This window comes from Perca flavescens, chromosome 13, assembly GCF_004354835.1.
Source record: "Perca flavescens isolate YP-PL-M2 chromosome 13, PFLA_1.0, whole genome shotgun sequence".
Lineage (NCBI taxonomy): Eukaryota > Metazoa > Chordata > Actinopteri > Perciformes > Percidae > Perca > Perca flavescens.
Genome location: NC_041343.1, coordinates 25,769,498 through 25,796,509, shown reverse-complemented (window position 1 = coordinate 25,796,509; position 27,012 = coordinate 25,769,498). Strand labels below are relative to the sequence as shown.

At 38.9% G+C, this 27,012-nt stretch overlaps 2 protein-coding genes across 2 annotated transcripts in view; one reads left to right on the top strand and one right to left on the bottom strand.

The window, feature by feature from the left end:
• The window catches only part of lig3 (ligase III, DNA, ATP-dependent), a 199,067-nt gene that overhangs the window by 28,647 nt on the left and 143,408 nt on the right, over positions 1-27,012 (top strand). The window lies entirely within an intron of this gene.
• doc2b (double C2-like domains, beta) overlaps positions 1-27,012 on the bottom strand; it is a 130,864-nt gene that overhangs the window by 6,788 nt on the left and 97,064 nt on the right. Inside the window, exons 4-6 of the mRNA XM_028594936.1 lie at positions 22,032-22,141; positions 12,823-12,949; positions 1,327-1,484 (exon numbers count right to left, since the gene is read on the bottom strand). Of these exons, the coding sequence (XP_028450737.1) occupies positions 1,327-1,484; positions 12,823-12,949; positions 22,032-22,141 (395 nt within the window). The remainder of the gene's footprint in view (positions 1-1,326; positions 1,485-12,822; positions 12,950-22,031; positions 22,142-27,012) is intronic.

The following is a 27,012-nucleotide window of genomic DNA, read 5'->3' as shown; positions in this document are numbered from 1 at the left end:
CAGCTGATAATCACAGGTAGTCTACCTCCTTTCAGCTAAAACATCAGCACTGCCGGCTAATCCATTTCAGCGCTTCTGCTGTGCGTTGTACATCCACTAAAAATAGCATTATTAGGACGAACATCCGGTGTTTTGCGGAGAAATGTTTGGAGGAACGGATGTAATCAATTGACAGGCGGCTTTACATGATGCCCATGTTTGTAAATTGTGTATGCTGTGAATTGTCTTCTGTAAAAGTATAAATCCTTGTTTAACCAGTGGTGGTAGAAGTATTCGGATCATTTACTTAAGTAAAAATACTAATACCACACTGTAAAAATACTGTTACAAGTAAAAGTCCTGCATTAGAAATGTTACGTAAGTAAAAGTATGTAAGTATCATCAGGAAAATGTACTTGTTTAATCTGCTAATCATTTCAGCTGGACTTGTAGGCTATTATATTGTTGCGTAGTTTAATTTATAATAAAACATTGTATTTTATAAACTAAATGTGTTTTGTGTGCAAAAATCTTAATTTGTAAAGTAACTAGTAACTAAAGCTGTCAGAAGCTCAATCTTGTTTTTTGCCCCCAACTGCTCCTTTCAGGCAGTGCTGCGACCGCTGCCATCAAGGCACCTAACCTTAATCTTAACCCTAACCATAACCAGTGCCTCCCAACGGTGCCTTCCAGGTAGTGCTGCCTGGAAGGCACCGTTGGGCGCAAAAAACACTGATAAACCAGAATAATGTAGTGGAGTAAAAAGTACGATATTTCTCTCCAAAATGTAGTGGAGTAGAAGTAGAAAATGGCATGAAAAGACTCGAGTAAAGTACAAGTATCTCAAATTTGTACTTAAGTACAGTACTTGAGTAAATGTACTTAGTTACATTCCACCACTGTGTTTCATAATGTATAAATTCAGATTTTAGGGCTTTAGGATGGCAATGACAGTTTGTCTCGTTAGACAACCATCCTAAAGCCCTAAAATCCAAACACTGGCAATTATCTAGACAATGATATTTGGTATCAATATTCATGAAGCCTAGAGGCCGATTCTTAATGGTATTTTTGACCTGCTGACTTTTCCCCCTAGTGCAACAAAAGGTCAGATTTTGTCCTTAGCCAACACTTTGGTTAATGAATCCAGTACAGTCTTATTATTACGGACAGAAATGTTGGCCAAAATAAGGTCCAAGTTTTGAATAAACCAGAATTATCCTTTTTAGGTCGTATCAGAAAGTGGTATGAAAACGCACCACGTGAAATTGTGGACCATAAGGTTATGCTCTTGTAACTTATTATGTAATGGCTCCAGTTTCTGTTTTGATGTGTTTGCATACTGACGTTTTGACGTAGGGGTCGGAGAAGCCGTTGGCGTCCATGGCGGCAAGGTGAGCGCAGCGTATGATGCCTACTACCAGGCAAGACTTCTGGGTGTTGTACTTAAGAGAAATCATGATGCGCCCTCGTTCCTCCAGGGACTTGTCTTCTGTCTTGTTGACCTGCAGCAGTAAAAATTATGAGAATTACAAAAAATAACCAGCTTTTGTTACAAAGTCCACCCCATGCAGGTATAAATGCTTCTGAGTGGCTGCCAGCCAGAGTTCTCCCTCATGAAGCCCAGTTCTGGCTTCATCATCATTTGATTAAACCAAAGCATGAATTTCCAAAATGCCATTTATCCATATAAACAACAAAATCATTACCTAAAAATTTTCTCATTCAGTTATTTAATTTATTTATTTTTTTGTCCTGTTAAGCATTTTGTGAAAGTAAGTCCTAAAAAGTCTTCAGCAGCTTCTTGACAGTTGTTTGTTCTGAAAATCAGCCAAACACTGATTGGCTGATTGATGTCGCCTCCGTTGTAGATGGTGAGTTAATAGTCTCATCAAAAGTAATTTGCCATGTTCTCTAGAGACGAGATAAACATCTAAACTGACACATTTGTAACACCACAGCAGGCCCAGGAGAACCAAACCAATAAATTCAAACATTTGTGTCTGTTGGGCTGAGTTGATATTAAAGGTGATGTGGCCATGGCTCAATTTAAAACAAGACTGAACACTGAAATAATTTATTTTAACAAACAGAGGAGTGTTGTTAAATTAAAGTAATTTATATATTGTGTAAAATGAGTAAGTAATAATAAATAATTCCCCCTTTTTAAGCTTGCAATTCTACTTCCAGCCTTGAAACTCTAGCCTGTTTCCCTGCCCGAGACCAACCATCTGATCAACCATCAGTCAGTTGAGTCTGTCTCACTTAATGGTTAGTGCTTTGTCTTTTACTGCATTCTTTCACCTCAAGCTCCCCAGAGAAAAAAATACATATTTGGGCGAATTCCATCTTACAGAAAAGCAGTCCAGGCCCCGAAAGATCTATTATTTAAGTTTTTTTCACTGCTATGCCCAATGACTTAGAAATGCAATTTACTAGAAACACTCCTGCAGCTGCTGATTGCGTGAATATGCACTGGGTTTACCGTACATCAGCATTTATTTTTAACCACATATACAGTTAAAGACCATTCATATCAGCAGAGCAAATGCACAGAGGCTTAACAACTTCAAGCTTATAAGCGCTACTGGAAAGTGCATGGACCAGTGGAAATGTGGTAATTTGGACTGAGTTTTTTCAATTTGGTGTGTGCCATTTCAAATTGATATTCATTAGTTTTTGTCTCTCTCCTTTATAACAAAGTACTTTCCACCAGAGCCAAACCATAAAGGTAGACTTAAGAGACATGTAGTTCCAGAAAACGTAGTTGAAATTGTTTCTTGACAGTACTTAAAAAATACTATTAATGAATCCTTCAGTGATAACAACTTCCTGTTGTATGTTAGAATGTATGGTAGCAGCTACTGTCTCGAAGTTCTCAATTTTTTTCTCTTTGGCGGCACCGGGACCTATAGCATTTGGCAGCTAAGAGGCAGATATTTCCCTCAGCAGTTGGTAGAGACCAAAAACAGAGCTAAAAGAGAGAGAATAATGGACTTACATTCTTCCAAATGAATCGTAATGCTGCTCTGTAACTGCTGGATGTGTAAATAAGCAAATGGGTGCTAATAAGTTCCTTATATCAACTTAAAAGGTGTTATGACAGTGTGGTGATCACAAAATCTTTCTGGTTCCCCCCAAGTAGCCAAAAAACTGTTATTGCTTTTATTACTTTTTACAACCCAGATGAAAAAATACACTTCTCTGTTTAAAAAAAAAAAGCCAAAAACTGTTTTAACTAGATGTAAATCAGAATTGTTGGGTCTTTGTAAATTATAGTGTGATCCTACTCTAAGTGTCCTGCAATTACTTCTTTTATGATGTGACACTATAAATAAAATTGAATTAAAATAATTATGCCAAAAAAGTCTGGATGGCATGAAAGGACAGCTCTGATTTAGTCTACTGAAAGCTGCTGTTTTAAATAATTATGCCCTCACTAGGCTCCAAGTAGTGCTACCAACAGTATAAGAATAATAAATTGAAGAAGAAAAACAGAGCCAAAGTCTCTGCAGACTGAGACTTCTGTCTCCACCACAGTCTTGTGTGTTGGAGACAGTGCTCAACAATCTGTCCAGCAGTGTCCACAGCAGGATACTAATGAGATATCTCCAGGGAACTGACTCTCTCTACATGAATCACAGATGACTTTTACAAGACGTCTCACTGGACTTGTGGGCTCGGCATCCATTTCATCTGGCATGCCAACATGTTTCGCCCGCTGCCTCGGTTAACTGTCAAATCCATTTAGTCCTGTCTCTTCTTCTACAGTTTATCCGGGTTTAGGACATCCCACTGTTGTCTCTGCCTGTCTTTCTTCTTCTAACAAGATGCACTCAATGGGAGGTATGGGACAAACGGAGATGTCAGGAAAGAAAGCGAGGGAGGAAGAACAGACCTCAGGTTTCCTGGATGGTATCGAGGTCGGCATACCTGCAAGTGCAGACGTCTTTACAGCACTCGGTGTCTTCTTTTCTATTTAACACTTGCAGATCATCCATTTAGCTTGGCTGGCCTTCCTTCTCTAACACATACACTGATATATAACAACTTATACACTTAATGCCAATAATCACAAATACAAACACACAAATTGTCTGCAACTACACTGCGGGAAATAAACATTTTAGATTTAAAGCTTATTACATTAGTCTGATGGATTTTAGCTGAGAGACAGAAAATCAAAGAGTCATATTATGAAAGGTTCATGTTTTCCTGACAAATGGTTAGGAGACAGCAACAGGGGGGGGGGGGGCAGTCTGAGGATAGCAACTATTGTCCTTTTGGTGACCTAAAGATATGGAGCTCAGCGTACATTCTTTCAGGAAGACTTCAAATAACTTCAATCACCGCCTTCTCTCCCTAAAACAAATCAGCTGTTTAGAAGCATTCACTTTCTAGTTAAACCAATCAGAATCGGCCATGAATTTCACGAGCCAATCACTGCATTACATCCTTGCTTTAAATCTGGTTCTTTCCCTGCTGTCAGCTGTCTTTTCAGGCAAAGCGTGCAACCCTCCTCCTCCCCTTCCCCCCTCCAGTCATCGTCACTCCCGGCACCCTGGGTCTTCCTCCGGCAAACGGCTCCGTTGACTCCTTCGGTCTGGTCTTTGGGCTCCTTCACCGCTACCACCAGTGTCTAGACTCCATCAGGGGGATATGTCCTGTTTCCCCCCTTTTTTAAAAAAAAAAAATTTCACAACGATGGAGTCTAATCTCCAAAGACTCTGTACGTTTCATTATGCATATTGTATAATAAACGTTTGCATATCTGCAACGAAGTCTCTCCTGATTGAAATGTATATAGGAACAGCTACTCTTAAGGGACGGGAGGGAACACTTCAGGTCTTGTTCCCGTGCGCATTTATTAAAGAATTTGATTCGTCACACCAGCAACTGTACTTTATAAGAGAACAAGACAAATTTCTACAACACGGCCTCTGCTCTTCATAGACTTCGTCTGCTCTCTTTCTCTGCTTCTATAAGCCTCCTTTTTCCTCTTTCCAGCCATCTGGTCAAACATAAAATCTACTTATATAAACAAACATACTGCTGTGCAGTAGTGTTTGCTCAAAATTTTACAGCTAATTGTACCAGTGCCTCGGGGAAAACTCAATTAACATTGGCTAGAGGATGTCCATTAATTGAATTTAACGCACAGTATAACCGGACACCTCCGACGTGACTGTCTGAACATCATTCTAAATGAATGTAGCTGCAGAGCAAAATAATCGAGTGAGATATACATCGCTCGCTCGCTCTGCCTGCTTCTTTGTATTCTGAACTCCACAGGCTGGCAACAAAGCAGCACAAAGGTAGCAACCCAGCACAATAATATTCCAAGTGTATTGACTGGGTTCCAGGTAATACTCAGTCCCTTTGGGGTTACTAGGGAAACAGAGATATTACCAGGAAAAAGATCAGATGATATCCCAGGATAATGGGGAGTTTTCCTTTGACTGGGCAGGGTTGCTGAGCCAGTAATCCATTCCAATTTCTTAAAATAGTTAAGTGGACAACCTGTAATTAACTGCCACACGTGTCTCCTTCTTTGCCTATCTCCTGACATGCTCAGAAAAGTACAGGTCTTTTTCTGTGTCACATGTCATTTGCAAACTTCTTTTGAAAAAATGCGTAGGCAGGTTAGAATATAATGCTGTAAAAGTGTGCAACAGGAAGCTGGGCCAAAACGCATCTCCTGCCAATGTCCTGGTCTGATCCCTCGGATCAACACCTCTCAGAGAACAGTGGGGTGCGCTGACTATTGTGCTGATGCAAGAGAAGAGACCATGGCTTACAGGGCACTGGCATTCAGTCTGCACACTCAAAAACATATTCCACGCAGAGAGGATAGAGAAAGCAGTGCTGATAACAGAGGAGGTAAAATCAGATATAAGATAACCTGGTGCTCAGAGGTTTAACTAGGAATGTTTGGCTCCCTAAAAGAAAATTGCTCTAGTTCCTTGTCTTTTTTTCATATAAAAAACTTTTAAACTTAAAGGGCCCTATCTTGCACCCAGCACAGCGCAAAGCCTGACGCAAGTGTCTTTGCTAGTTCAAGACCAATGCAGTTGTCAATTTCCCGTCCAGCGCCCACGTCGTTTGAATAGCAAATGCACCTGCGCCCATCTGTGCGCCCATGGGCGCGCTCGTCTTACAGGGTTCAGGTGCATTGTTGGCATATTGCTATCTTGAGGCAGCGGAAAGTGATTGCGCCATTGACCAACAAAAACCTGGTCAAAAGTCAATAACGCAGCATTTAATTGTTATTTTTTCTTATTAAAATGTGTGCACATACTATGCTTGTTAAACACACAGGGACGTGTAGCAGCACACACACATGCAAAAGATTAAAAATAAAAATATTACAATGTGAAATAGTATTATTGTGTATATCTATATATTTTATATTACATGTTATTATGGTTACTGGCGCTTTCATTTCACGCATTGGGCAGATCAGTTTCTTATCTCCTGAAAATCTCTCCTTCCTGCTTAGCAAATCCGTCATCATGAAACGCGTCTGGCTATATAAAGAAATGGGAGATGACACTCTGATTGGTTTATTGCATGTTACTCCCAAAACATAACTATGATTAATTAAGACACTAAGTACAACCCTTTTGAACCATGTGACTAGCTGTTAAACCTATTGGATTACTTAGGAGCTGATAAGCCAGATGTTTCCCTCTGGAGTTGGTGGAGACCAAAACATTCACCTGGTGGCCAGAAATACTGATGAATGCTATTATTGATTTGCAACTGCTGGATCTGAAAACAGGAAACAGTTTGCTAATAACTCTTCCACAAAAAAACTTTATAAGGGGATAGTATGTCAGTGTTGCGTTTACAGCTTTTTTTCCACTGCCCTTAAGTGGCCAATTCTATTGCAGGTTTAATGTGCAAATAGCTTTATATTTTGCTTTGATTGTGCAGTGAGAATAATTTGGTCCCTCACTGGCTTCCCACTGTATTTAAATGGCCAGGGCACACCACAGCCAGGGACTGAACCCATGTCTCAAGACAAGATTTTGACCTGATGGGGATGTTGGACAGAAGCTCAGTGATCCTCAAAATAATTAGGTATCATCTCATCCCCCCCAATCTCTGGGAACCATGAATGTCTATACTTTCACAGTTCACTCTTAGACTTCACCACTAATTGGGCCATAATCTTTTGTGTGCCCTCGCCAGCATTCAGCACACTAGCAACATTATTGCTTGTGCTGAGCTTCCAGGGCAGACAAATCAACAACATTGGTTACATACACTGTAATGAGACAAAGTGCTATTCTAAAAAACGGAATTAAACCTGCCATTTCTCAAAATGGCAACATGGTGAGCAGCAAATTTCTGGTCATCTCTTCAAGTTAAGCCTTTTATTGTCCAGCTGGGCTGAGGGAATAGAGAAATGTATTGCACAGAGACACTGATCTGAGATTCATTGCCAGATTAGGCTGCTGGCTCTTACACTGTTCAGGCCCTCTTGCTGTCTACTGGTGCCAATGCTAAGGGCAGATCCAGAGTTGAGTCTGGCAGACGCATCTATTAGAGAGAAATGGGTAAATGGTCACAATGTTTGCAAGAACACAGCTGCCTAGCTGCCTTGAGATTAGAACTGTATGTGAGCATATGTAGACTTTTCCTTGTTTTAATGGTAACTATTTATGGTGAGAATGGAGGTGCTATCCTGAATGTGCCTGAGCATGTTTTAGTGTAAATTTCCCTCAGGTACATGTTTGCTGCTCATTCATGGGTGCTTTAACTTGTATAAACTTTAGCAGCACTATAACGTGTTCACAGATAATCTAAATTGATTAAAAATGGTATACATTTGGCAGAAAGGTTTTTAGACTTTTTGGCTATTCACTGTTTTCTGCATTTCTTTAACTGTATTTCAACTTGTGACAGGTCCATTCCACAAGTTTATGGGCTGACTGATTTATGTATGAGCTAGAAAGTCAAAATGCTCTACTGGCAGGCCAAAACCACCAATAAGACAGGCACTGCTAGCTGCTGGATGAGATGATTAAATGGTTGGTGCCCCAGCACAGCATCCACAACATCCTGTGTTGAGGCAAAACTCTTTAGCCGCTACTTCAAGAGCAAGCAGAGCAGAAAGCTTCTTTCCTTGAGCTCTTTCTCCCTGTAACCAGCAGCTGTCATAGCTTCACTTTGCCTTGCAGTGTTGCTATGTGAAAATGGCCAAACTGTGCTTTATAGTCTCCGTTGCTTGTGTGAGACATATGACAGGGTGGTCCAACATAGCAAAGCAAGCAAACTGAGACAGAAACAGACAAAACAAACAAAACCGTTATGGAGTTTGACACAAACATACACACTACAGCTACTGTAAAAGCCACTGCAGGTTGGTCTGAGCTACTAAAACCTCCTCCAGGGTTAGGATTACTGAAAGGAAGTGCAATATAAGAATTACAGAGTAAATCTATCCACTCTTTATTGTAGATAGCTGTTGAAAATATATTACCAATACTAGATTATGCAGATATTGTTGATCAGAATACCTCAGAAATAAATCTTCCTGCTCTTAATGTAGTTTGTCTCTGTAGTTTTGTTTCAAGGTGTCCTTATACAACCATCACGGTTTTATGTGAGTCAACATTTTCCCTGGTTGCAATTTATTTTGAAATGCTTTTTTTTTTTTTTTTTTTTATGGGGAGTGGCTAGGTCTTGGCTTGTGTATGTGTGAGTGTATTTGTGTTTTTTGCTTCATGTACTGTATTTTCTATATATTTGTGTGAAGGACCCTCTTGAATTTGATTCATTTCAAGAGGTTTATCTTTCTACTAATATCTATAAGATATTATAAGATATTCTGATTCATACCACAAAAGTGTAGAGAGGTAATGTTGCAATATAAAAACACTACAAACATTGCATGCAAAAAAATAAACTATCCTGCAACAATTTTTTTTTCATTTTTATTTTTTAAACAGGAAAAGATTAAAAACAATCGGGCCTGACTCAGTATAAAACTGATTTTCAGGAGGTTCCTGCTCTGCAGAACATAAACACCACATACACAACAGAAACTCCTAGACAGAACAGTAACAAACACACAGACCAGGAGAATGAACAACAGGGCAAAGCCATAAAGCTGACTCAATGGTCACAGGTATACCTCTCCATTAAATAGCGAGCAAATGTTAATTTAAATAATCTTATTGACGTTAAAATTCTAGTGTGCTGTGGAATGTCATTCCAGGCTTTAGTGAGCACATAGAAAAAAGATCTCTGTCTATAACAGTTTCTAAAAGCCGGTGAAGGCAAAAGTCTATTTATAATAATAATAATAATAATAATAATAATAATAATAATAATAATAATAATAACTTTTATTCATATAGCGCCTTTCAAGAAACCTGGGAACACTTTACAGAATTACTGTGGCTAAGCTATAGGAGGTTGTAGGCTGTGGTAAACAAGTGGTGTTTCAGGATTTCTTTTTTTAAATGTCCAGGGATGTAGCATTTTGAATATCTGCAGGGAGGGTGTTCCAGAGGGATGGGGCTACAACACTAAAGGCTCTGTCTCCAAAGATACAGAGTCTGGTGTGGGGAATGGAGAGCAGGCCAGCGTCTTGAGGACCGCAGGTTTCGGGGTGGGGTGTATGGATGGAGGAGGTCGGAGAGGTACTGTGGGGCCAGGATTTGTAGGTGAGAAGGAGGATTTTATTTGTGATGCGGGACTTAATTCCGAGTCAGTGAAGGTGGATGAGGGTTGGGGTAATGTGCTGCCAGATGTGGGTGAGGACCCTAGCGGCAGAGTTTTGGACATACTGGAGCCGGTCTAGGGTTTTGCTGGGGACACCCAGACAGGACTCCATTGCAGTAGTCCAAACGGGAGGTTATGAAAGCACGAATGAGGGTTTCTGCCATGGAGTCAGAGAGTGATGGCCGGAGTTACTCCGTAATCATTGTATGACCAATGATAACCACCATGCACATTTAAAATATTGTGGATGTGTAGCATGTACTGACATTAAACCTTGACAAAATCAGGGTGTAAAATTGTGAATGCACCGTGGCTGTTTATACCAGTCAAACATGATCATATTTTGTATTTTTGGATGATTTTTCACACTCCCACATAGACAATAAAGCATATGAGAGGAGCAACAGGATTTTGTCTCTCCAAACACAAGGAAACACAAGGCAGTGCTCCATACTCCAAATATGGATGATCCAGAATTACACTGTATTCTGTGTAGGCTATTTGAAAAGGATATGCAATCACAGTTCAATGATACTCCACTCCACTCCCATGCTCTCATAACACATAATCCACTCCAGCACCCCACTCACGGGCTCACCACCCAATGCTCTCATCTATTGTGTGGTTAAAACTAAATCCTTATGGATACTGTTGTTTGTACTGATGTTTTTATTGCAATTACCAGCATGTTCTTGTTGAGACGTACAGCAGTGTAGGCAAGATGTAAGCTTGTATCTGTTTGTGCAGAACCAATTACTCCTTTTGGATTAACATGACTATTACAATACAAGAGATAACTGCACCTATTATCTGACTGTATAATAACTATACTATAATTTAGTATTTCTGCATATTTAAATTAGTTCACAATGTACATGCTGTTCCTGTGAACATTATTTAATTACAAAATGAGTTAATAATGCCAACAGCTCAGCATACAGTATGTTCTGTATTTACTCTCTATCCAACACTGTAATAAGGGCTTTGACATAGCCGTGCAGTGTATCCCCCCGAAGAATTAATGAATAGTATTGCGCGAATGAAGCTATATAGTGAGATATGTACATGATCTGAGAAACCGAGCTGAAATGGACCTGCTGAAAATGTATTGTGAAACAAGCAGTAGGTATTTAGGGGTAAAAGGCAAAATATCTGCAGCGTCGTTAGAAATGTCAGTTTTTTTAATTGTCATCATGACTGTATATTAATCCCTTGACCTTTTTAAAAATCAACTACCGATCGCATTACTGGGTTATTTCATTAACAGGAAGATGGAGAATTTAGAATATTATCTACTAATCTATTGCTAGTTGCATGGCATTTAGGATGTTATCAACTAATCTAGTGACAGTCACATGCCACAGAGTAGACAACACGTTAAGGTCAGAGGATGGCTGCCTATCAGCTGCTGCCACGTTGTGTTCCTCAGTGAAGAAAAAATAAAAAGTCCCATAGGTAATATAAACCACACTGCAGCCATGCAATTCTAAATAAAAAAAGTTTGACATTCTGTAATGAAATCTAGTTTTCATAAAATGTAAAGACATACAGTAAAGCGCATTCTTACTTAGCAAACACACAGAGCTATATATCATGGCCACCCATATGCTCCTGTTCTGTTGTTGTTGTTGTTCCCTTCCAATGATTTCCTGATTAGTTTCTTGTTTATTGTTTAATATAACTCTAGACACACAGTACACACGTAAATTGGTTAACCCCTTATCTACTCTACTGTGTAATATGATATTGTTTATGACAAACTACACAGCAAACAAACAGGAAACACACAGATGATATATTCATGAAATATAAATATATATTAGACTAGTTATGAATGATTAATAAATATATTTAACCTACCAGTATATTATAGTGTAGTACAGTATGTACTGCAATGTAGTATTGCATAATAGAGTATAGTGTACTATGGTAGTATAGCATAGTAGCAAGTATAATGCAGTATATACTAGAGTAAAGTATAGTTTAGAATACGCTGGAGTATAATATAGTTTACTGTAGGGATGGGATATGGCCTAAAATCCATATTGCGATATACATTGCAGCCTCTTGCGATAACGATATATATCGCAATATATAAATTATAATAGAACCATTTCAGACCAGGTTACATAGACCCTAAGGAAAACCAAACCGCTAAATGTATTTATTTTTTTAAAGAGAAAGAAACATAGTATGTAGTTTTGAAAACATTTATTGTTCAAAACTGTAATTATACAACATAATGTTGCAGATAAATAAAATTCAAGTACACTAGTTGCAGAGACTTTGACAAAGAAAAAGCTTAAAGTATTGGGTGTCCCATCTCTAGTTCACTGTAGTATAGTGCTCACCGATAAATCAAATTTTCATCTTCATCGCAATATGAACATGCCAATAAACACATCGCAAAAGACTGCCTAAAAATTGACACGTTACTATTAAACGGGACCCAGGGCTAAAACTATTTATCATCACACTTCACTCTGTATTTTGATGCCGGGAATATTATTGATTTTATTGACATTTTAGATTGTTTCCAGTGAGATATTAATGAGTTCATATAGTGACTTTACTGTTGTAAACATTACTGTTGCTGCTCTACAAACAACACTAGTTATATTTAAAATATTCAATTGGGCTATAATCTGGTTCTGAATTTTAAGAGACAACCAGGCTGACATAGAAAAATGTATAGTTAGCCTAATATGCACACTTCAATATTTATTTATCGCAAGTCATACCGCCATCGAATTATTGAACAATGTTATCCACATTAAAGCTTTTCCTCATATCATCCATGGCCTAGAATAGTTTAAACTGGAATATAGTATTGTTTTGCAGTGTATATGAATGAATAGTACTGTAGAGAAGAATAGTACAGAGTACGTACTGTAGCAAAGATAATGTAAACGTGATTTAATGTAACACACTGTTGCAAAGTGAATTACTGTATAATTATACAATGTTGTCTGATCACTGTACCTGTGCTTTAGAGTTTTTAATTACTGGTATTTTGTTTAAAAAAACAAAGAAAAAACAAACAAACACAAAATCACATTTTCAGTAACCCCTAAAACCGCTAGTATATGTGTGGCACATTGCACTTACAGGTAGCTGTTTCTCCAGGCAGTTGTTGAAGTTTTTGATTTGGTTGGGCTTCAGCTTCTTGAGGGGGATTCGTGTTTCCCCGATGAACTCGTTGTGGCGGAATTTGTCCTCATCACACACTGAAATCCTGAGAGGAGAGGAACATAGCAGGTAGAGGAAAATGAGAATGAAGTGAGGCTCAGGTTAATGTTTTGTTACTGAGAGGAGGCTTAAAACAATAAAGCCAGTCATTTTCCACCTGGAGGCCATCATCCTCTATCGCAAGGATTTAATTCTTACCCAGAAGAAGCTTCACCTCACTATAAAGCTGACTCTCTAGGCCACACAGCACTGAAGTAAAACCCTAGTAGTTCTGCAGTGTAGGAGTTCATAAGACTTTTGTCAGACTTGATCAGCATGGCAGATAATGATGGGATAATTATGCTTTAGGATGCATTCGGCCATGTATGGATCAAAAGACTCAAATATACTAAAGTGAGAGAAAGAAGTCCAAAGATGTTTCAGATAGAAGAATCAAATTGTTCTATTTATTTCAAAATAATTTAAAATCAAATCATGACTTGAACATGAAGTATATAATTGTGTTGATCGTATTTAATCAATTAGTGCAGTTTGAATTGAATTAGGCCGTGGTGCATGGTACATTCAGTCTGTTTACTTATTTGTATAATGTGCCCATTTTTCACAACATGTCCTCTTCTCAATGCATGACAGCCTTTGAAAACATTAGTTATGTTTGCCAGTGTATTCTTCAATCAATAAAAAAAGAGGATTCATTATTTTACACAGTATAACTGCTTAGAAAAGATGACAGATGGTGAACAAAAAGGCAGCTCTCAAGTCAAAACCACTGAGGATGAAGGCACAGTAGCTTCACTTTTGCTTTCCAGAATGGAAATCTATATTCCTCTAGAGACTGTCCTCCCCCGAAAAACTCCCCCATAAGTTTATTTTATTTTTTAAAATAAAAGTAAAGTGTTTGTTTTTTTTTACTTTATGGAACAAACTGAACAATGTTACATTCTGCGGCATGTGCACAACGGGAAGTGAAGTAACGTAACAAATGTTAATGATTTATGATTTAACCCAAACCACAATCTTTTTCTAAACCTAACCAAGTTGATTTTGTGCCTAAACCTAACCAAGCTGTGACCGTTTCACAACGTTAACGGGTTTAAAACCACCACTGTTGCGTTTAGATATGACAACGGAAAATGCTCTTATGAATTGTATTTCCTGCCACCGCTAGGGAAACAAATTTATGAAACGCTCCTATGGGTTGTATTAAAGGGTAGAAATAAATGACCTATATCATTGTATGGTTTGGAGGACTTGTTGTTCCTCTCTGTCATCTCATTACATTTATAATGAATGTTAATTATAGGTGTGGGACAACGCTGCTCTAGGCAGATCTAGGTCTTTAATAAATGCAGAGGGTGAATCCCTATGTATGCACTCACAGCCCTGACATGATATGATTCACACCCATCAGCCTGATGGAGTGGAATACTGTTTGTTTCAAGTTGCAAAATCAGCTTTGTGCAGGAAAACATGCAGTCTTTGTGCACCCAGTGGCATGAGTAATATGTATCAGCATTGTAGCTTGTAGGGGATGCACCATAATCACAGTCACGATTGCCTGCTTAGCTGCCTAGTTTTCTGGCTTGATTAATAGTAACAAACACAACCCAAGGTTCCGGTTAGTACGATTAACCAGCTTGTAAATCCCTCTCTTCCTGCCATTCCTTCCTCATCTTCTAATGACTGTAAAAACCCTGACTTATTAAGATTAAGATATACTTTATTGATCCCACAAGGGTAAATTATTATTTTTTCACTCTGTTGTTAGTTATTACACACATTACACATAGGCCTGAAATACGCACGCATGCCCAGGACCTATACATGCACTAATGGAGAGATGAGTCAGTCTTCTTTGTTGGCCATATCGATGGTCTGAGGTCCAATTCAACTGTTTAACCCTCCGCCCCATTCAGCCGTCCTATTTTAATATCTGAATTTGCTCATATCTCCCTGCAGATTCTTTTAAACACTGTCCCTGAGTTCCATATCACATGATTCTTCTTTTTATTTCATGTATGTACTGCAGCTGCCCTTACAAAGGACGTATTGTTGCATGCAGTATGCATACAATCGGGACATACTACTTCTCCATAACGATATAACGATATCGATCCTTTAACTTTGACTTTCTTGCTCATATGTGCTGCGCAAAGGATTGTGGGTCAGAACAGCCAGAAAAGCATGCTGGCTTGCATACTGCAAAATCCGACAGGATGCCGTAGGACATCCTGGTACTTTTGACATACTGCATTTGACATGCCATATATTGGGACATACTATATCTTTTTCTGGCATAGTACATATAATGGTAGTATGGGTATTGGAATGCAGGATGTAGCTCAATCCATCCTTCCTGTTTTAGGTCCCAGCTTGCTCTCTATTGTCAACTGCTCTCTCACATCTGGGTCTGTGTACGCTTTCAGTAACAAAAATTACAATAACAAATTGCAACACAAAATAAAATACATATAAATATATAATTTAAAAAGCGTTGATAAGGTTGTCAGTTAATAAAAGTGATTCAACAATTACTTCACCAGCTGTGACTTTAAAAAAATAAGTAATTTGAGGTTTGAAGAAAAATAATTACATTTGAAATTATTAGGAATAACGTAATCAAATTTCAATTACATGATGATCACAACATTTTATGGTGATTTGATGAGCACTTGTGCATTCCTTAGCCATTAATCCAATAAAGCTTATCATGCATAAATGAATGAACAACCAATTTTGGTGGCAGTTGAGCGTTACCAGCTCCCTAATGCTGTAAAGTTCATTACAACCCACAATACAAAAGTGTTGACTGCTTTTAAGAGGCTTAACAGAAGTGGTGCTTTATTCACTATTTCCTATAATTGACTGGACAGTGTACTGTATAGTGAGCATCATCGCTGAGAAGTGTAGTGTGGCAGGACTGCACACACACACACACACACACACACACACACACACACACATACATACATACATACATACATACATACATACAAATACGCTGACATGCATGTACCTTACTGGGAAAGATAGCGCTACGTTCGTTACTGTAAGTAGGCTACAATAAAAGCTGAAAGTAAATGCATATCAATACCTACTCACCTATCTACAGGCATAAACATGTAGGAAGCGATATATTTCAATCTAATCTGTCTGGGCGCAGTCCACTCTCGTCCACCGCGCGGTTTACACGAACACAGCTCTACTCTAAATAAAACAAATGGTGTTGGTTTCTGTTTCTTAGTTTTGTAAACAAAAAAAAAACTGTGTGGATGTCCCCTAAACTGCTGGCTAAAGTAACCATCCTCTGTGCGGAGCATCTATGGATGTATTGCCTGTGTGGTACTAGTATAAAATAAAGAAAAAAACTTATTGATCTATCATTTTCATATGATGTTGATAAATGTGAAGCCCTTTTTATCATAGTGAGTCCAATAGGGTTAATATTGCTTACATGTTAAATAAAAGTTATCATTGTTATCATAACATTGTGCTATAAAATAGAAGTTATGGTATTTTGCCTTGGTATGACTGATTTGTCATTTTGTGGGCAATGCTAAGGCAGAATACAGTAACTTCCGAAAAAGGATCAAAGGTTAAATTTGAGATCAACATTTTTTTGTAGATAGATTAATACAGGTATACACTACAAAATGTGAAATTTACAATATTATACATATGACTCAATTGTCAGGACATTAAGATAATTTTAAAGTCATTTTTCTCAGTTTCACACTCTGGTGAGTTAAGGTCTTTTGCCTTAGTAGGGCAGTGTACATTTTTGCGAGAATTTTTGAGAATAATAGACATAGTGAAACTGGAACTTTTAGAAGTAAAACAAATTCAGAGTCCCATTAACGTTTGTAATAATGCCATTAACTTAACCTTAACTGTATGTTGTGGTGTTCACTGCATATGTCTAGATAAGGATGGTATTAATAATCTAATATGGTTAATTATGCAATATTTATGTTTTACAGCAGCCTTTTACAAACACCATTTCCCCTAAGTCTTAGACCATTGTAGGTAAAATGTCACAGTTTGACAAAAGAGGCAAGTCCAGACATATCTGTAGTTACAGCAGGGGTCCGTTTCAGAAAGCATGTTTAGTGAAAACTCTGAGTTTGTTAACCCTGAGATGAGGGTGACTCTGAGTTTTCGGTTTCAGAAAGAGAAGGAACTTCACCTCAGAGTCAGTTACTATGGTAACTGAGTCTGTGAACCTAACATTATTTAATTTCAACACTTGCTACTAAAAATGGATTGTGATTGAAGTTAAATGATTATTTTGTGCGCTTACAAAAAACTACAGCTCCATCTACTAGTGCATCTACTTACAGTGGGGGAAATAAGTATTTGACCCCTTGCTGATTTTGCAGGTTTGCCCACTTACAAAGAATGCAAAAATCTACAATTTTAATCATATGTACATTCTAACAGTGAAAGACAGAATCCCAAAGAAAATTCCAGAAAATCACATCATATGAATTTATTAAAATTGATAACCATCTGATGAGGAAAAACAAGTATTTGACCCCCTGGACAAACACCATGTTAATATTTTGTAGAAAAGCCATTATTGGCCAGCACAGATGTCAAACGGTTTTTATAGTTGGTGACAAGGTTTGTGCACATTTCGGCAGGGATGTTGGCCCACTCCTCCCTGCAGACAGCCTCCAAATCATTCAGGTTCCGAGGTTGTCACCTGGCAACTCGAATTTTAAGCTCCCTCCAAAGATTTTCAATCGGATTCAGGTCTGGAGACTGGCTAGGCCACTCCAGAACCTTGATGTGCTTCTTCTTCAGCCACTCTTTTGTTGCTTTGGCGGTGTGCTTAGGGTCGTTGTCGTGCTGAAACACCCATCCTCGACCCATCTTCAGCTCTCTCACTGAGGGAAGGAGATATCGGTCCAGAATTCCACGATACATGGCCCCGTCCATCCTCCCCTCAATACGATGGAGTTGTCCCGTCCCCTTGGCTGAAAAGCACCCCCAAAGCATGATGTTGCCACCGCCATGCTTGACGGTGGGGATGGTGTTCTTTGGGTTGTACTCGGTGTTCTTTGCCCTCCAAACACGACGAGTTGAGTTGAGGCCAAAAAGTTCTATTTTGGTCTCATCTGACCACATCACCTTCTTCCAGGCCTCTTCTGAGTCGTCCAGGTGGTGAATGGCGAACTTCATGCGGGCCTGTACATGTTTCTTCTTGAGCAGGGGGGACCTTGCGTGCGCTGCAGGATTTCAATCCATGACGGCGTAGTGTGTTACCAACCGTTTCTTTTGTAACTGTGGTCCCAGCTGCCTTCAGTTGATTCATCAGTTCCCCCCTTGTGGTTTTGGGATGATTCCTCACCGTTCGCATGATCAGTGACACCCTACGAGGCAAGATCTTGTGTGGAGGCCTAGATCGAGGGAGGTTGGCGGTGGTGTGGTGCTTCTTCGATTTCCTGATAACTGCACCGACAGTTGATCTTTTCTCTCCAAGTTGCTTTCCGATTCTCTTGTAGCCCATCCCAGCCTTGTGCAGATCAACAATCTTGTCCCTGATGTCCGTAGAAAGCTCTTTGGTCTTGCCCATGGTAGTGATGTTGGATGCTGGTTGTTTGGGTGTTCACAGGTGTCTTTTATACAGGTAACGAGGTGAGGCAGGTATATTTGATGTAGATAATTGGTTCGATTGGGGCTGTGTCTTAAAGAAAGACTAACTGGCTTGTAGGAGCCAGAATACTTGCTGTTTGTCCAGGGGGTCAAATACTTGTTTTTCCTCATCAGATGGTTATCAATTTTAATAAATTCATATGATGTGATTTTCTGGAATTTTCTTTGGGATTCTGTCTTTCACTGTTAGAATGTACATATGATTAAAATTGTAGATTTTTGCATTCTTTGTAAGTGGGCAAACCTGCAAAATCAGCAAGGGGTCAAATACTTATTTCCCCCACTGTATGTCATTGTAACTTGGTTTCATCCATATCCATAATATTCATAAATACTTTCCTAAAATGTTCCAATGTTTTGGCTGTTGTCTCTATTTAAAAACAACACTGTTTAGTCCTGTGTGTCCTGAGGTCCGTTTCAGGAAGGAGGTTTAACAAATTCAGTCTAACCCTGATCTCTGAGTTGATTTACTGGGTGGGAAAACTGAGTTTTTGATTCCAGAACAGCTGATTTGAGTTGGTTCAATCAACTGACTCAGAGCATGCACCACCACAATAAAAAGGCAGCATGAATAGAGCCATGATACTACGATTCACCATGGTAACAACCACAAACAAACTGGTCGGCAGAAATACTCATGCACACATACAGTACAGGCCAAAAGTTGGACACACCTTCTCATTCAAATGCGTTTCCTTTTTATTTTCATGGCTATTTACATTGTAGATTCTCACTGAAGGCATCAAAACTATGAATGAACACATATGGAATTATGTACTTAACAAAAAAGTGTGAAATAACTGAAAACATGTCTTATATTTTAGATTCCTCAAAGTAGCCACCCTTTGCTTTTTTTGATAACTCTGCAAACCCTTGGTGTTCTCTCAATGAGCTTCATGAGGTAGTCACCTGAAATGGTTTTCACTTCACAGGTGTGCTTTGTCAGGGTTAATTAGTGGAATTGTTTCCCTTATTCATAAAAAAGCAAAGGGTGGCTACTTTGAAGAATCTAAAATATAAGACCTGTTTTCAGTTATTTCACACTTTTTTGTTAAGTACATAATTCCATATGTGTTCATTCATAGTTTTGATGCCTTCAGTGAGAATCTACAATGTAAATAGTCATGAAAATAAAAAGGAAACGCATTTGAATGAGAAGGTGTGTCCAACTTTTGGCCTGTACTGTATGTGTGCATGAGTATTTCTGCCGACCAGTTTGTTTGTGGTTGTTACCATGGTGAATCGTAGTATCATGGCTCTATTCATGCTGCCTTTTTATTGTGGTGGTGCATGCTCTGAGTCAGTTGATTGAACCAACTCAAATCAGCTGTTCTGGAACCGAAAACTCAGTTTCCCATCTCAGAGTAAATCAACTCAGAGATCAGGGTTAGACTCAGTTTGTTAAACCTGCTTCCTGAAACGGACCTCAGGACACACAGGACTAAACAGTGTTGTTTTTAAATAGAGACAACAGCCAAAACATTGGAACATTTTAGGAAAGTATTTATGAATATTATGGATATGGATGAAACCAAGTTACAATGACATAAGTAGCTGCACTAGTAGATGGAGCTGTAGTTTTTTGTAAGCGCACAAAATAATCATTTAACTTCAATCACAATCCATTTTTAGTAGCAAGTGTTGAAATGAATGCTAATTTGCCTGAGAATATGGAAAGTAAACGTATGGAAAGTAAACCCCGGAAAACTTTTCAGACAGACTGAGAAAAGAAAAGCTGAATGAGAGATTACTCTGAGTTACAGCCCAGACCTGACATCATAACTCCAACTCTCTATTAGAATTTTAGTTATGCACATATTTAGTCATAAGTATTGGACAAAATTTAAATTTTGACCTGATGATGGCACTAGATGAAATGTTATGGGCTCACCAAAGTGATTACCATTCATTGTGATGGGACCATGAATATGTGCACCAAATTTCAATCCTCAGTTGCTAGAATATATTATATATACTCAAAACCACAAATGTCAACCTTATGTTGGCGCTAGAGGAAACGTCACAGGGTCACCAAAGTCAGTGGGAGTCATCATAAGGGGACCATGAATGTTTGTGCAAAATATCATGGCAATCCATCAAATAGTTGTTGAGATTTTCTGCTCTGGACCAACCGTACGACAGACCCAACAGCCTGACATTGCCTAAAAATGGCATGGCACTACACCAGTCAGTTTTTCTCAGTGTATAACAAACATACAAGACTGTTGGGTAAAATAATGAGCCCCCTGCACTAAAGGAAGTCACAACAACAGAAGACCACATTCCCACTAGAAACACGCACAGTAGTTGCTTAGGGGGTGAAACAGGAAACTAAAGCAAAAATAAAATCCTCCACTGTATGCAGCCCACCTATAATTGGGATATATACTGTGTGCTGTAGCTACCGAAATGATTACGCATATTATTATATAACCTACTTCTACTACAGTGTAAACACTTTGGTAAAAATAAAAGAGCAGAGAACAGTGAAGTAACACTTCCATTGCATAACAGTGTCATATTAATCACTGGAAGCAGACGTTTCTGTTCCAGATTTTAGTCTATTCTCAGGTGTTGTACTGAAATACAAATAACCAACAAAAACTGGAAGTTATCTTACCCAAACAAAAGTGCTGTTTGGAGATTACACAAACAAAGGATTTCCCGGCTGTTACACTGATCGGGGGTTATCACACATTCAGGTTCGCCCATGGCACCAAGACACGCATGTGGTGCATAGTGGGGGTAAAAAACAGGATAAATAATGACACGAGTAATTTCTGGGTAAAATGGATGTTGTCAAATACAGGCTGTGATGCAGTGAATTACCTCAGGAGCCATGAAGAAGTGAACTGCCAAACATCACTGCTCCCTGAAAATCATTTTCTAAAGCCTTTCAAAACAAATCTACAGCAGCTAATGCTAAAATATACCAAAGCGTCGAGAGGCATATTTTCTCTTTCTCTTTACTTTCTTTGTCTTCTCTTCCATTCCCTTTTTATTTATTTATTTAGTTAATTTTCCTTCCCTCTTTCCCGCTTTGTTTAACTTCCTCTCATTTGCCCCCTTCTTTTTTATTTTCCGTCATTTCTTCCTTGTCTTTGCTTTTTATACTTTCATTCCCCCCATTCCACTAATTCCTTCCCTCCCTTGCTTTCCTGCTCTTCCATTGCTTTCGTTACCTTCCCCTCCTTGCTTCCTAGTCTTCCCCCTCAATTTCCTCCATTCCTCCTACCCTTCCATTTTTTCCTTCCTTCCTTCTTTTGTTTAATTTTCTTTCTCCATTCCATCCCTCTCATTTTCTTCCTCCCTCATTTTCTTCCATTCCCCTTTTCTTCTTCCATTTCAGGCACTTTCTCTTTTGCTTCCTTCATATCTTCCATTCCTTTCCTGCTTTTAGAATCCTTTCCTTCCTGCAGTCTTTCGTTTTCTCTTCATTATGCACTCACAGGACATAAAGTTAAGAGTACCTGAGTGTTTTGCGGACCATATCCTCGTCGGTGATGCCGTAGTAGGTCAAGGTCTCGCTCCAGACAGGGTTGAGAGTGTTGTGCAGGGTCTTGGTTCTAAGTTTATTGGCCTGAAAGACAAACCGAGACGTCGGCCATTTAACAAGATTGAACATCATTATTGATTAACTGATGGTTCCCCTCTTATAGCTCAAGAGAGCTCATCCCTTCGGTGTCAAATATCATTGAAATGCTGCCAGAATTATATAAACATCTCTGAAAATCTATAGATTGTAAATGCATTGACGTCTGGTGGCAAGCATGCAAACACAAGCTCGCTGCTGCATATTGAACACTGTCGGGGACGAAAAATAAACGGCAGACTGCATTTACATGAAGTGACGGGTATAATTAAAGCAATGCAGGTAGTGAATGATGTTGAATACACTGAAGTTAAAAGATGTCTCAGTTCATGCTCAGCCAGTTCCTGTTTCTGTCAGCACTTTAAGAAAACAAGGTTCCAATTATAGACCTTAATCAGGCATGAAATTCACAATTTGAAAAGAAACATCTTTGTACTTGAGCAACAGGCTGCAACGATACTGCAAAGGAACAACACCTAATACCACACGTCTGAGACAAGTATGCATCCATTCAATGAGAAAGGAGGCATAGCTTAAGGTCTATAGAATCAAATAGAAGAAGTACTAAACAGTGGAATAATACGATATAAAACACAAAATAATTCTCAATAAGAGAAGTTCAAATACACCCAGTTCTAGTATCCCATCAAAAATAGAAATAAGTTAAACAATTGGCACTTTAAAGCTACATTGTGTAAGAATTTCTCCCATCTAGCGGTGAAATTGTACATGACAACCAACTGAATAATACTTTCTAGCCCTTCCCATTCCGAGCATGTTTTAACTCCTACGGTGGCCGAACCCGAAATTAGCTCTTCGTATCTCCATTGTTTACACGCAGCTGTTCTAGCCACTCCAATATTAACTTTGGTCTTGTTGCTTTGGCTGTCGTTTTAATTCTCTTTTTCGCCTCCCTGGCGAGTAATCTCCCCCTGGCATTCATCACGGTGCCACTTAGTGTAAGAGGGCGAAAGGCGGAGGTATGTCCCTCATTGGCAAATGTATTATAAAGATGGAGGTGCAACATGGCTGCTGTCATTTGAGCGACTCACTCGTATGTATTCTGAATGATTCTAAATGGCAGATTCTACGCGTACGAGAATACTTTGATTAGTTGGTGGAAGTAATTACACATGAATGAGCACATATTTGTGAAAGAACAAAGGGGTTTTTGCTAAGAATCAACTAAATAAATTACACAATGTAGGCTTAAAGGGTGTACAGAGCTTGAATCTAGACATTGTTAGCTTAACATAAAGACTGGAAGCAGGGGGATACAGCTGATTCCATCCAGAGGGCATACATATGCACACCAACACATCCAATTTGTAGATTTCCAAAATATTTTTCACAATAAAATAGGACCTCCTGTGCTGGCTGAGTGCAGATACAAAGGCAGTTGCTATGGAAGTTGTTACATTAAATTAGCCTACACTAGCAGCTAGCATTGGCTATTTCTTTTGCTAACGCTGCTAATTACTGTAATCATGGCTGCAGTAGAACAGCATCTCCCCTGTTCTGCGAGGTGAACGTACTGTTTTTGTCAATGGAGCCTGTTGGCTTTGAATAGAGCATGGATACCGGCTTCAGTTCCCCATTCTGGTGGCAAAGTGAAGCTGTGAAAATATTCTAATCACAGTGTACACTTAAAAGGATACTTTGCTGATTTCAAACCAGCTCTGTGTCTTGGGACTGTGTTTGCAAAAAGTGGTGCCAGGTATCCGTTCGTTAGTCTAACATTTTTTTTGCAGACGCAGAGTGATACTTACAGTGCAAAGGAATTAAACCATATAACCAATCAGATTGCTTTATTTGAGCTACTTGTTTTTAAAATCCAGTCTTTTTTTTTTTTTTTGAGAAGTAAGCCAAGGATGGAGGGAGTTCAAACTCAATGCAAATTAAATGAATATTGGATGTATGACATCCAACTACTCTCCAGATGTATGTTGTATTACTTTGATATATACTAAGATCTTTCATGTATCAGACAAATAACTTGATTATCAAGAATTGCATCAATAATATCAAAGTATGACTGACTAACTTTATCAGAGTTGCATCAATTGCAATCTAGCGAAGTGATGTAAACTGTGACTGTGATAAGCGACAGGGCTTTATCAGTGTAATATTGTGTGGGGGAAATCCTCCAAGCACATCGCTGAATACATGACATGGTGAGGATGTTGATACTGTGTTGCGAGTCATGGGTGAGGATGTGATTCTGTGGAGTTTAATCAATTAGCTGTGATTATTTGCAAGTCTGATGGCAGGGATCCACGCAATAAGGCTCACGCTGATTGTCTCTCCCTCAATCAGAGGTTGACTCTCACAGGAAGGGTGTTGAACACACACACACACACACACACACACACACACACACACACACACACACACAGACACACACACACACAGCATTCAAAATTATGTTTTTAAGGTTGATAACCACATTTTGTATAAAAATGCAAATAACATATTTGCATTATAATTAAATGATAAATTTGTGTGTGGATTCCATTAATTATTCATTCACTTTCCTCTTCTTTTTTTCCTATTAAAAGTTCTTCCAGGTTTCTGATCTTGTCAGAGTAAAATGTCTCTGAAAAAGCATTTACAGTAGTGCAGTGGCTGTTCAGATTAATGGAAACTCCGTGGACTCTGGTTAATGTTATTTGTATAACAATGTGTCGGAATTACTGAAGAATATTGCTGTGATGAATATTAAACAAATTGTCCTGTGTAGATACATGAGAACAAGCTGCAGAGAACCCTAACATTAAACAAAGATGTTTGTAATGCAATTTCCATTAGAAAGCCTGTAAGTGAAACCTGTTCATTCAGCTACTTTATCACTGTCTAACGCGGTGTTCCCAACCACTATGAAGGTCAAGGTGTTCTAACTGTAGGGAGGACACCTCAATTATTTAAACGCCCTGCTTGGTATTTACTAAGTGGATTGTTGGCAGGATGGCAAAAAGCAAAAGAAGTGATCCATTGAATTACAATGTAATCGGTTACTTGCGGACAAGGATGTCAATAAATCACAATGAAGTGGGTTGACCTGAAGTTATGACTCAAGTATTTAATCAAAGCGTTACAAAGTCCTGAATGGTTCAGACCCTTGAAATGACAATGTTGGAGAGAAAGGCTGCTAGTTTTAACTGGGGTGATGAAAGCAGTTAATTAACTAGATAAAAGGTGAACCTGCAAAAGAGAGAGTTCTCTCTACTGCATGTGATCAGCATGCATTAAAGGGGAAACACCTGCTCACAGATGGAGGGCAGTGTTACAAATGAGCAACCGGTGTCACAAGTCATTTCACCTGCAGAGGCTAACAAACCTTTGCTCTCAAGCCAATTATTGCAGTATTTTTGCATGCACCTCTGGATCTTCGCTCAAAAAGGGCCTCCCTACCTGAAGGAGATGGGGAGAAAGGCAGCGGGGGCTGAAACACAGACAATCATTGGGCTGCGGGTGCACACACGCACACGCTGCAGACAATTTCAATCACAGCTGGTCCTCCTTAAAAAAATCTGCTGGTTCAAAACTGTGTCTCGATGATAGTATCGGTTATTTGTTCTGTTGTTTGGTTTCGTTTGGGGCTCAGTATGTTCTGCACATTTCACACCAAATTGTAAAAAGAAAACTGAATCGGCGCATTACTAAGGTTATTTTCTAACTTCTCTTAACAGTCAACACAAAGCTCCTCTACAAAGAATACATTTTACAACAATTTTCATGGGCTGACATCTTACAACATGTATTAGTGAAATATTTAGATTGAAATAAATCTCGTAGGTTAGTATGTCTTGTTTGCACTACTGTATAAATGTGTTTCATCAAGAGATTCATATGATTTATGCTGTAGTCTTTTCTCATATACGAGATAATTAAGAACATTAATGTGAGTAAGAGCAGAGATTTCTCAGTTTTTGTTAAATTACTTAAAGCTTTAGTGCGTAACTTTTTGATATTAATGAACATCAGTTACATTCCAGCCATTGCCAAATGAGTTGCTACAAAGCTAATTAAGACTATCCGCTCCACACAACTCTCTCTGTATTTCTCAGTATGGCTACATTCAAAAGATTGTGTTGTCCAGCGACTTTCCCGCGCAGAAACTTGAGTGAAGATAATTACCTCTTCTTAAGAGTCCATGTTTTTTTAATCCTCCATGTCCTCCTTGGCTACTAGCAACTGCTTGAAGGAGGGGGTGTGTGCGCCATAGATGTAGAATAATGTTCTATATCTATAGAACAATGTTCTATATCTATGGTGTGCGTGGTCATAGAAGGCTTGTATCATGTGGGCGCACCAACAGTTTTTTTGTCATTACTTAGAATTCCTCATGGGGGAGACAGAAACAACGCACTATAGCTTTAAATAATGGATCTGTTTTGTAATCAATCCCAAAGTGACACATCAAAGGGCTCCGCAAAGGCCAACCATGGTATAAAGCTGAGGCTTTATCACCATAAGGCCGGCCACACACTGGCTGCGTTGCGTGAGCGTGGCTTTTCTGTTGCGTGTCAGCTGCGTGGCGACTACGTGGATTTTTCTGTCTTTACGCACCAGAAACGTGTCTGATGCGGCGCTGCTGCTGCTGCTAGCCTTGTCTGTACACATGTACGTTTCCCATTGATTTACTGCACTCAAGCAGTATACTTCACGTTAAACATAAATATATACTGATTTGATTACAGCGAAAACATCGGCAGTATTGACGGCAAAAAAGGCTACAGAATATTTCGTTCTATATTGACGCAGGTGCAATACTTGAAAATCAATAATGATTTTTTTTTTTTTTTTAATTACATTTATATCTGCATTTATGTCAAAACCTAGAGACTTTCTAACATCAA